This window comes from Siphateles boraxobius, unplaced genomic scaffold (genome assembly GCF_051911475.1).
Source record: "Siphateles boraxobius isolate OS27281-9 unplaced genomic scaffold, OSU_SipBor_1 76, whole genome shotgun sequence".
In the NCBI taxonomy this organism is placed as follows: domain Eukaryota; kingdom Metazoa; phylum Chordata; class Actinopteri; order Cypriniformes; family Leuciscidae; genus Siphateles; species Siphateles boraxobius.
Window position 1 is genome coordinate 891,197 of NW_027509204.1, and position 12,894 is coordinate 904,090.

A 12,894-nucleotide genomic window follows, 5' to 3' on the forward strand; every position below is an offset into this window, starting at 1 on the left:
TGTAGTCTGTAGTCTATATTCTGTAGTCTGTATTCTGTAGTCTGTGTTCTGTGTTCTGTGTTCTGTATTCTGTAGTCTGTATTCTGTATGCTGTATTCTGTAGTCTGTATTCTGTATTCTGTATTCTGTGTTCTGTATTCTGTAGTCTTTATTCTGTAGTCTGTATTCTGTAGTCTGTATTCTGTAGTCTATATTCTGTATTCTGTAGTCTGTATTCTGTAGTCTGTATTCTGTATTCTGTAGTCTGTATTCTGTAGTCTGTATTCTGTATTCTGTATGCTGTATTCTGTATTCTGTAGTCTGTCTTCTGTATTCTGTATTCTGTATGCTGTATTCTGTAGTCTGTATTCTGTATTCTGTATTCTGTAGTCTGTAGTCTGTATTCTGTAGTCTGTATGCTGTATTCTGTAGTCTGTATTCTGTAGTCTGTATTCAGTATTCTGGGGTGGTGATGGCGCAGTGGATAAGACACATGCCTTTGGTGTGAGAGACCCGGGTTCGAATCCACTGTGAGACATTTATGTGTCCCTGAGCAAGACACTTAACCCCTAGTTGCTCCAGAGGCGTGCGACCTCTGACATATATAGCAATTGTAAGTCGCTTTGGATAAAAGCGTCAGCTAAATGAATAAATGTAAATGTAAATGTATTCTGTAGTCTGTAGTCTTTATTCTGTAGTCTGTATTCTGAAGTCTTTATTCTGTAGTCTGTATTCTGTATTCTGCAGTCTTTATTCTGTAGTCTTTATTCTTTATTCTGTATTCTGTAGTCTTTATTCAGTATTCTGTATTCTGTAGTCTGTATCAGTGGTGCAACGGATCATCATTGACCCGTGATCCGTTCGGATCAATATCTTTGGTTCTGCACACACATGATCCGCGGATTGAATTCAAAGTTTGGTTTTCAGGTCAGAAAACTCCGTTGTCGTGTAAATGAACGGCCAAATCGCATAAAAAGTGTCCCTTTTCCTTGTTTTACCCCTCATTTTGTCATCAGACCAGGTTCGGTGTCATTACAATGCTCTGTGACTGAATGAATGTAATACATTATAACACAATCAGGGTTTCCATGTGTTGTGATTTTTTTTCGGTTGATAAGCAAGCGATGAATAGGTCTTGAGTTATGTTACTGCATTTGCGAATTTAAAGATTTCTAATTAATTTTAGAAATTAAATCAGTGTCACCACATGACTCGATAATGACTTTATAAGAATTGTAATTAAACTTTAAAAAATCTATTTAAATGATTGCGACATTAGCTAATATACAAACTGCAAGCCACGGAACCAGCGGCGCCGGCACCCCTCTGAGTCTGCATGATGCTGTGCACAAAACAATTCAGGAGTAGAGGTGAATCTACCAATATCGTTTGTTTAAATTTAAACACTTCGAAATGGACCATATTCATAAAAAGAATTTTGGTGTATGCACAATTTGCAACCCGAACATGACCGCCGCAACCTTGAACTTTATTCACCACATGTAAAGCGGAGTAACTGTCTCTTATGGATAATTTTTCTTAATATATAGAGATTATGAAGATATTTGAATGTTGAGTTTTCTTGCTGCCTGAAACATAAAATAGATGGTGTTTTTCTTCAAATATCTTGTAGTTTTGCAATGTTGTGTGGCAAAATCGGGCGAATTTCTTGAATTTTGTGTCAAGCAAAGTGAACGAAATGAGTCTCAAATTAAATTTAGTGTGTAATGTATGTGTTTTCTATGAAGATAGCATTCACAGCAGTTAGTGACTAAAGATCATGACACCCAGAAACATTCTCAAATAAAAAACACATAAAAATAAATAGCAACGCAACTAAATATTACTGAAATATATAACATATATTAAAAATAATAATATAAAATAACACTGGACTAATTAAGCTATTCTAAACTGTTTTTATAAGATCCATATAATTTACATTTAGTTAAACTAAAGCTACCCTTTTGAAAAAGTAGCTATCTAACATAAAGCATGGATATATGGTATTATACAATCAATATGCACAAGGCTAATTAGCCTTGGCATATTTAGATTTTGCCTATTCATCAATGCAAATTTACTGCAACTGCTTCTATGCAAATTGAATAGGATGTGGATGAATGTTATTATTATTGTATTTAATAAATAAAGTTATATTAATTAATTAATTGTGTATTTATTTTATGAATGATTAATATACTTCTGCATTTGTATAAATAAGGCTGTTCTATTGTATTTTTTGCCCATGTATACGGTTGTGAGGATTTGTGTAAAGTTTATATAACCTAATGTTGAGTTTTATTATTTTTGTGAGTTGTACTCTATTCACAGATTGGATTAGTTTATTTATTACAGTTTTTCACTTCTTAAAAGTGAAAAGTCAATACAAATTGAATTTGACTCTTCTTATTTAAAGCAGTGAATAAATGCTATTAAAAGAAAATAAGGTATCACTGTTTATTGCTGATTTTAAAGCTTTCTGAACTTTAAATGATTTGGATATCTACAGTTTTTAAACACAACATAAGATTGGCCCCTCTGTATTAATTGTGGCCCTTCTTGTGCCCCCCAGTTTAAAAAATCCTAGAATCGCCCCTGCTCATTTGGGACAGGGCATTAGCAGTGAAACAACACAAACTCAACTAATGATATGCTTGGGCACAGGAGAACGAGAAACGCAGGAACCAAACCATTCGCATAACAACATCAAGAACGGACAACTAAGGCCTGAAATACAGGGCTATAAATACACACAAACTGAGGAGTAAAACAAGGAACAGGTGTGACTTATTTAACAAGCCAATGAGTAACCATTGAAACAAATGTTTACCAGGCCACACACACGCACACAAATACACACACACTCTCTCTCACACACAAAACCTTTTTCAACTGAGCTATTTAACAGAGGTATTTTGAATTTGCGCACTGCTATTGAGGTGGATACGGGTAAGGTTAGGACAGGTTTGCTGGTATGGGTAGGTACGGTTTAAGGGTGGGTTAAGGTGTTCAACAGTGTAATTATAGTAGATGTAATTACAGAAACTTTCCAAGGTTTTGGTGGATAGAATTTCATTGAGGGTTTTAACATTTGAAAGTGAAGATTTTATGACATAAATATTTGTATTGTCACTAGTAGTGTTTGTTGATTCTTGTAAAGAGTGAACCCAGTTGTGAGAATGAGCAGTCAAGTCTTTGCTCTCTGTGTCTGGATGTCTCAGCTGAGCAATATTAGACATTGTCGTATGACATGAAGTCATAGCTCATCAAATCGCAATATATTACAAAATAATCACAAAATAAATTTTTGGCCAAGTCATGCCAAGTCAATCAAGTATATAAATGATTTTAAAATAAAAACACGACATCATATATTCATTTTATTTTATACTCTGAATGTCGTCACAGTTTGAGTTTTACATTGCCTGTACACTGACATAGATAACCATTACATTAAAAAAAATCTCAAATTACAAGCATTCTCTGTTCTACAACAACTAAATAAAACCCGAAATGCCCGTTTCTGTTAGCCATTTGTGTGAGTGTTTGATTTGGACAGTGATGATAGCAGCCTGTGAGGAGAGAAACAGACAGACAGACAGTGACGAGACCAGACAGGACACTGTACACACTATACACACAATGACTTACTGACGGGGTCCCCTAATATAATTATAACTGCTCAAATGTGTCTCTACATGGCCTAAGAGTGGGTGGTTTCATGCCGTCATTTGATTGATCACTGCAGTAACACACGACACAGTACTGAACCGCAACAACAGGGCGGACACGTGAGAGGATGCTGAGATGAATACAAATATACAGTTTAATAAGAGAGTGAAAGAAAGAGTTCAGGCTGAGTGTTGCATTTGATTGTTGAGGTCTCGCCTGTCAATCAGATTATTATTAAGTTATTAACATTTTATGCAGAAAAAATCTCTGGAAAGTGTGACACTGAAGTAATATAAATATAAAAGCTTTTAAATTTCCCGTTAAAGACAACATGAAACGACGCTCACAAACCCATTTTACTTCCTTTATTGTGAGTGAAGCAGGACATTAAACATGAAAAAAGTAGGGCATGTGGGGAAGGGACTTAGAGCAAGTTTTTGTTTAAACTAGAAAAATTAAATAGACAATTTCTTTTTTCTTTAAATGAATATGCACCAATGAATCGAGCACAATAAGACCAGGAACGTCTTTAGAAAGTAAAATGGCGAGTTCTGGTTTCATGTTGACTTTCGAACGCCAGAATGAATATTGCACTCAAGAGATGTGATATGTTCAAAATAAAACCTAATGCTTTGGTTCGGGGTCATGAAAACATAATTACAAAACTGAAATATTGTTCTTCAGTTTTCAGCTTATATATCTGATCAGAATGCATCTTTACAACAGCTTTATTTCAAGGACCAGACGTAATTTTCTATAGATAAACATTCCTCTAAACATACAGACGCTTGCATAATATAGCAGAATATTCACCTGAAACAATCTCCTGGTTGTTTAAAAGTTAAATAAAAGAAAAACAAAAGTACTTTGTACATGATTGCACTTCATTGTCATTGTAACACTGGTTTATTTTCCATAATAAATAAACACCCAAAAACGACATCGAGAACAAATCACAGTTAAAGCCTAGCCGATCACTTTGACGCTGCATTGGACGAAAAACACTGGTTTGATGAGGATCTACACGCCACTATGCTGAAGTAATAGTGAAGATGCTTTAGCCCATCATGACCAACATATTGCACTTATGAAGAAACAAGACTGATCTTTAATAGATAGAAAAATAATCCAGTCACTGGCCCACAGAAGTCCTGTGCGTAACTCCAAAGGGAAAGAAAAATATGGGGGATATCCAAAAAAGTTCTTTCCAGTTAAAGGCATGCAAACTCCCCAAAACCCTCACTGTCCGTCTGTGAGACGCTGTATAGCAGCTCAAAGCCACATCATACAGCATTTGTGCTTCAAAATCACCTCATATCGGATCCCAATGGAAGATTCTAGTAGCATTCTTCTTTAAATATGACTTTGACTCAAACTGACCAAGATCTTGTTCTTAAAAAGTTAATTTTTTACAGTGTTCTATAACATCGCTTTTTGCTTACAATGGTTTCAGTTGCACTACTGTACTATAATACTACACACACACACACAGATGACGGGTGCAATGGCCATTGGCACGTTCATTTATGATTGTTAGACAACATATAGAGCTGTCATCTACAACAAATACAGCGTTAGAACATCTATCTGTCATTCTGCTAGTCTGAGTGAATGTTAGTCTCAAAAACACAATGTTTGATTACAGGCAAACCTGTGTGTGTTTATATCCTCTGCGGGGGGGGGGGATCCAACAAAACCCATCGACAGCATCAAGAAAATACTTTACATGAAGGCAACAAAGCCTATTTTAGGACCATTGAGATTATTTGTAGATTCATGTACTAAGCACAATTTTGCACACAACAGTTTAAATTCTCAAACTAAATTGAAAACTAAATCCTATTAGAATTATATTACTGCAATGTGAAAAACAATATTATTTGAATTGAAAATTATTTATACAGTATGATAGTATTTGTTTTACTTGTTTTAATGTATGCTTTAATTTAAAAATTGTTAAATTGTATTTTAAAAATTATCGGATCAAGGTCAGATAAAAAAATGGACCATCGAAATGAAGTGATACCAAAAAGCAATAATAATAATTTTAAAATGCACTACAGTAATATTTTCTTTTTTGCAAATTGTCATGAAAATATGTCACAATGCAATAGATCTTAATGGTCCTTGATTTTCTTTATGCAAAGTATGATTTCTTAATTCTAATCTTGTGTCAGTCACCCGTAGGCAGAACGCTGAGAGAGAGAGAGAGATGTTGGTCTCATGCGTCGCTGCTCTCGCTCTGCCCCTGGTCTGGCTGGTATGGCTCATCAAGTGTCCGTTTAAACGTTCGGCTCAGACCACCGTCCTGGCGGCACTGATCCCGGCGTGTGCGGATGGGTGGAGCTCATGGAGGAAGTGACATCACTGAGAGTGGTGTGCGTGTGGTGCAGGTTTAACAGATGTGGCGTGTGGGATGGGGAGGTGGAGGGCAACACAGGGTGCTGGACCTGAGTGCTGCCGGACAGTGACCCGAGGAGGAGGACGTCTGTCAGGAAACAGATGATCCCGGAAGGAAACTTCTCTCTGGCTCAGAGGACGACTGCTAAAGATGGAGTCCTGCGAAGAGAGAGATGTGGACCAAACATCAACTTTCCATATTCATTTTCTCCACAGGCATCAGTAAAAGTTCCCTTTCAGATCAGACACTTCAACACTGACCCTTCGGGAACACTGGCCTGGAGTCCCATGAGCATGCTTACATTTCACTTTTACAGGAAACTGAGTGGAAAAATGGAGGCCAGCCTTCGAAGTGTTGGCATTAATTTTCTTATAAAACGTTTTTATCCAAAATGACTTACAAATGACGAAAGTAATAGAAGCAATTAAACTAACAAATGACGAAAGCAATAGAAGCAATTCAACTAACAATATGACAATACTATGTAAGTGCCTAACCCTTCCCATTTTAGTCTAACGCAGTATATGTACTAAAATTTTTTTTTTTTGACAGACGATTACATTGTTTGATTCCCAATGTTAGATATTTTGAATGGATGAAGTAATCAGAAAAACGTACTGGTTGCGTATGCAATACAATATCCTCCCTGAAGGAGGGAACGGAGGACGTAGTCGACGTCGACTGAATGGGGGATCGCATCAGAGAGCCTATCATCTTCGAGTACTATTGAATGAGCCAATGGAATTGGTGTGCGTGATTCGCATCACACACTCCGCCCCTACGGCTCAGGTATAAATATGGAAGTGGAAGCACGCACTAGTTGCTTTTTCGCTGAGGAGAGGAGCGTAACCCGGACTCAGCGGTGGTCCAGCGGTAGTGGCCCTCCTTCAGGGAACGGTGGGTTGCATACGCAACCAGGACGTTCCCTTTCAGTCGATAACGTCGGACGTAGTCAACTTCGACTGAATGGGCGACACTTCGAAAGCGCCACTAAAGCTGCCTAGACCAAAGTCTCCTGATGCCCCCGTAATTTTAAGGCGGGGAAGGACAGGGCTTAGGCCAGAGAAGTCACTGCTGTTCCTACAGGACCACTGGGAAAGCGTTCCCGTACATTGGAAGAAAGGGACGCTGCGGAAGCCACATCCTACCCGAATGGAGGTAAAGTGGAGAATACACATATGAACTGGGCGGATGACCGGCAGTACGACATATGGAAAGTCACTGGGGTGGCTCCAGCCTAAGATGGGGGGAGAGTCACCGGACAGTGACGGCAGAGAGACTCTGCTGAGGGAAGACACAGGCTCACCGTAGGGAGCCGTATCGTGGAAGAATACACATATGGTGTCGCCGTTGGGACCGCAACATATGGACCCAGCCTAACTCAGGTTCCATACTGCTTACGAGTGGTAGGCCTAACACTAGACGTTCCGCACATCCGACGTCGGAGGGGTGTGGAGGAACTCAACAGGGTTCAGATTTAAGGGAACTCAACTGGAGTAGAAAGGCGCACGTATCCAGTCCATAGGAGGGGAATGGCGCAGCAAGCCGACACTTGAACTGGGCTCACGGTGAAACTGGCTTCATGAGAAGGGAGCCCACGGGAAGCAGGTGTCGTCCAGCCCCCAACTCTAGAATCTGTTTAGCAAAGCATATCGTCAACGCCCAGGCGGAGCACTTTACACTCATCAAAGAGGAGCTCAACACCTAAGTGGACATGTAGCATCTCGGAATTTTCCACCAAAATGAAAGTACTAAGTGGCCAACTTTGCTTGGAAATAGCCTTCCCTCTCTGCTGAATTCCTAACAGATAAGAGCTGGTCTGAGGTCTATGGCTTGCGTTCTGTACACGTCTAACCGCTATAAACGAACGGACAGAGAAAGCCAGGGCTGGATCTACCTCCTCCGGGGCAGCGCTTGCAGGCTCACCACCTGCTCCTATTACGGGAGAGGTAGGAACCTTGGGCACCATCTGAGCCGGGGTCTCAGCTTATGAAAGTTAGCCGGCCCGAACTCCAGGCACAAAACGTTGACCGAAAGCGAGCAAGTCCCTACCCTCTAGTAGAGACCATGCGAGCACGAGGACTGATATAACAGAATTTTTATCTCACTGCCTGCAGTGGCTCAGGGGCGGTCTCTGCAGTGCAGTTGCACCAGAGATAAGGCCCAAGAGGATAAAGAGGGATGCAAGGATTTACATTACCTTGCTCCTCAGGAACCTGACAATCAGGACGTGCTTCTCCATGCTTCTGCATCACGATGAGCGTCGTTTAACACAGAGGCAACATTATTTTGAGGGTGAAGGAAAACTGCTCTCTTGCCTGCAAGATGGGTTGTAGTAGGCTCTGAAATGATCGAAAGCTTTCAGCATCTCCTCTGGAGAGAAGATGCACTCAACTACTAGGTTCCACTACGCACGCTACCCATTTCTAGGGGGTGCTCGCAGAAGTGATGATAACTACCACATGTACCTGTGATGTATTTTGTGATCTGAACCTCCGCGTTCAGTGTAGGACCGTTTTTCAGTCTATAGGGTAGCACGCGGGTGCCAACGTGCCTGTCCCTGAAAGTGTGTTCAGGGTAAGTCAGGAAGGCTGTCGATGGGAACTAGGTCGAGTTGGGCAAATAAGGGGCTCCTGACTTGGCACCATTGTACACCAAGTACAAGCGACTTTTTTTTTTTTTTGGCGCAAAAAGACAGGAGCACTGCTCAACACTAATGTGAAGATCACTGAGCTTCAGGAGCATTTGTGCTCAACACTTGAGTGTGAAGAACTTCATTGAGCTACAGGAGCATTTCTGCTCAACACTTGAGTGTGATAAATTCACTGAGCTACAGGAGCATTTCTGCTCATCTCTCGAATGCGAAGAACTTCACTGAGCGAAGAACTTCACTGAACTACAGGAGCATTTCTGCTCAGCACTGAGTGTGAAAGGATCACTGAGCTTCAGGAGCATTGCTGCTCAACACATGAGTGCGATGAATTCACTGAGCTATAGGAGCACTGCTGCTCAACACCTGAGTGCAATGAACTTCACTGAAATTCAGGATCATTTCTGCTCAACATGAGTGTGAAGAATTCACTGACTTGAGCAGGCGCCCGACAACCATGAGTCGCAGTCGCTTTTGAAAGGCTCACTGGGGACTATTTGGGCCCTTGGGGCAGCTGAGAGCCAGTGATTGTCCAAGGGTTATCCACTCGGACAGAAACAACTGGCAGGGAGACGAAACCAGAAAGGCAACCGAGCGGCCCCGGAATGGTCATGACCCAGCTGGACCCCAGGGGATAGAGTCTCCTCTTGCCCTAGCTAAAACTGTCGTGAGGCTCGTTGGCGGGACGCTTGAGTAAAGCGGGAAGAGTGGAACAAAATGTCCTCAGAAGCTTCTGACTCCAAGGAGGAGGCGACGGTTGAGTTGTGACATGCAAGGGAAGCTCACCCGGGGGGAGGGAGTGATTGTGCCAACTCCAAGAGCATCTCATCCATCCCTGGGCGGCCGCTCCAGAATGCTTACGCTGTCGCTTGCCTCCTGGAGCGGGCTGGGCGTCTCTACTGCGGCCGGCTCCATGCTGAAGCCTGGGTGGAGGCTGCTGCGGAGACCCAGCGGGAGCGGCGGCCGGGGAACGCCCTCGGCGACGAGCAGGCGGAGGAGCTGCCACCGGTGCAGGGTGGAGGCAGCAGCTGGCCGCTGGGGCAGGATGTGCCGCATGTCCTCCGTCTACGCTTGAGCGGTAGAGAACTGTTGGATGCAGTTCTCCACCGCGTAGCCGACCAGCCCAACCTGGGAAATTGGGGAGACCAGGAACCGAACCTTGTCCGCATTCGCCATATCAACCAGGCTGAGCCAACGATGGTGCTCCTGGACCACTAAGGTGGACATCGCCAGACCGATCGTGCACGCTACGACACTTGTGCCCCGGAGGGCGAGGTCAGATGCAGTGCTGTGCTCACCTATTAGCGCACGGTCTGGGCTACCCTCGTGCATGTCTATGGGTGCCCGGGCCTGACAGACCTGAAGCAACGCCATGGCATGCAAGAGGAAGCGGCTTGCCCACAGGCTTTGTAAGCTCTGCCTGTCGGAACGGACGAAAACTCACAGGCCTTAGGGGGGAGACGAGGATCCCCCCAAAAGGCAGCGGGCGCTGGACACAGGTGCATCTGTGTCGACAGACTGCTCCATTGCAGGGATAGCCTCGCAACCCTTCACCGCTCCTCCATCAAGGGTAGTGAGGGGGAAAAGCTATTCAGGCAGTTTCTGGCAGAGAAAGTTGCCGTCCACAACCTGGTAAGCTCTCCATGCATTTCGGGAAAGAAAGGCACTGGGGCGGCGAGCTGAGAACGAGCGCGGACCATCCCGAGATACCAAACCTCCAACAGAGACTGAACGGGACACGGTGGAGGTTCCACTCGAGCCTGGCAGCCTCGGCGGCCGTTTCAGCATAGCTCACATTCCTGGATATGGCTCGGGCAATGTACACTCCCAGAGGGAGATAACACAGCCGAGTCGTCATTTCTCCGTTCGATGCTGCTATCAACATCTTTTCCTTTGGGGGAACCCCCATTGAAAACAGCTGATCGGTCCATTACAGAGGGATCAGCATGCTCAACAGGAATTCCATCGGCTGCGGTGTGATGGAGGAGTGAGGAGCCCGCAGGGAATGGTTACCGGGAGAGACATCCATCACTATCCTCCGATCACCCATCCCACACGGCACCCGGGGGTGGGGCATGGTAATGGGGACTCGTGCTTTGTGGACGAAGGCAAGTCTCGATCTCAACACCGCGACAATCATATTCCCGCAATGAGAACATGAGCCGTCCACAAAAGCTGCCTCAGCATGCCGAACATATAAATATATATTTATATATATATATATATATATTTATATACATATAAATACATAGCTCAAACACGCGATTCAACAATTGTGACCGTCAGAGAGGAAAAGGGAACGACCACATCCAGAAACGCACAGGTGGAATGACATCTTGAAAAAGACGCAAACGCACCCGTGTTGCTCTTTCAGAAAATAGGATCGTCATCAGTGCCGGAGCACACAGGGGAATGACCGCGGCAACACTGAACAGTGCACTGAAAGAATGAAGCACTCACCTTTCCGCCCTCTAACCAGCCGTCAAAACACACACTAAATTCAAACATTTAGAATTTGTTGCTGTTAAAACAGCAGTTGAGAGCTCAAAGCTCGCGATCACCGCTGCACTCGCGCTGTAGAACACCAGCACTGGGAGAGTCTTCCTGAAGAACACCGACACACTCGCTCGTTGTAAACAACAGCACTCTCAGAGACATCAAACGATCGGCTCCGAAGCGAAAGGCAAATAGTGCGTGCATCCACTTCCGTATTTATACCCGCGCCGTGGGGGCGGAGTGTGTGATGCGAATCACACACGCCAATTCCATTGGCTCGTTCAATAGTACTCGAAGATGATAGGCTCTCTGATGCGATCCCCCATTCAGTCGAAGTCGACTACGCCTGACGTTATCGACTGAAAGGGAACTAAGCCACGATCTACTTTCAATCGATATAGGCCGACTCAAACCATCCACCCATCAAAATGACAGGATGAAATATAATGAACAAAACCAAACTGAAATCCACATTTTTTTGATCTGACCCAGTGTTCGAAGTTCCAATCAGTATAATGGGACTTTCGGGCAGCGCTGGAGCCAGCGGAGCACTGCAGAGGGGCCGATGACGTAACACACTATCCCCAGCTAGAACAACGTGATACTGCCACCAGGAAAAGTAGTTCATTGTGTCTGCTTTACTATAAAACATACACATTACGACCACTTCACTAACACCTAACACACTCATTGCGACCCGTTTGATAGATGCATAATTGAAATAGTGAAATAGTCGACTAACTAAGACCAATTATCTAGTCCTCTCAACAAAAACATTTTTCATCATATCTTTTAGCCAAAAGCTCAAACTGTGACTGTGAAAAACTGTCCTTAACTAAAATGTTGCTATAGTAGCATAATAATATTGATGCTAGAAAGCCTCTGCACTTAGCAATTTGCAATTTTGTTAATAAACATTCTATATCGTCATTAAAATCTATATTCACAGTTATCCTGAGTGAGGGGCAGGAGGGGTGAGGGGGCAGACTGCGCTCTACAGATTCTGCACTGGTACGGCAGGAAGGACATGGGTTAGGCCAGAAAAACAGGCAGTGTGTGTGCCATGTGTAGGAGAATCATCCCTCTGCACTCCATAGGCTGGGTGCACAACAAAATCCTGCTTCAAACTGCTACCGAGACATCTCTTGTAATCATCTTGTTGTAATAAATTTCGCCTAACCAAACACCCTGAATAAAACTGGGGATGGGTCTACTGTGACAGAATTTGATATCATATGTGTGTAATTTTGTCTGTGGTAATCTTTGTCTGTTTATCCACCATTAAAATTGAGTAGGTCCAAAGGTACACAATAGTATCACCAGGGACACTGCCATAATACCCAAGAGTTTGTGGATCTCTTGTCCTGCTCTGAACTGATTCGGGCAATCATGCATGAAAAAATATTGCTGCTGCCTCAGAAACAAAAGACTTTTCTAAAGATTTTAACCTCAAACCTAGTCTTGGTAAATGATCGAGAAGTAAGTCTTGATGTCGAATTACCAATGTGGCGAACAGGACGGCGCGAGGCCGGTGTTGCGATTGCTAATGAGCAACACCTGTGAAGCACACCTGTCTCGCATTTCTCATGGAGGAGCGGAAGCATAAAGGAGGAGCGACAACGTTGATGATCGAGAGAGGAACAGGCCCTTGTTTTAGTTGTGTTGTGTTTTGTTTTTGTATTTGAATTTTATT

The 12,894-nt window shown here is 43.2% G+C and overlaps 1 protein-coding gene across 9 annotated transcripts in view; it reads right to left on the reverse strand.

The window, feature by feature from the left end:
- Nucleotides 1-3,349: 3,349 nt before the first annotated feature.
- The window catches only part of iqsec1a (IQ motif and Sec7 domain ArfGEF 1a), a 137,902-nt gene continuing 128,357 nt past the window's right edge, over nt 3,350-12,894 (reverse strand). For all 9 annotated transcript variants that reach the window (XM_077217730.1, XM_077217729.1, XM_077217738.1 and 6 more), the window contains one exon: nt 3,350-6,213. In XM_077217730.1, coding sequence (XP_077073845.1) covers nt 6,200-6,213 — 14 coding nt within the window. In that variant the 3' untranslated portion in view covers nt 3,350-6,199. The remainder of the gene's footprint in view (nt 6,214-12,894) is intronic.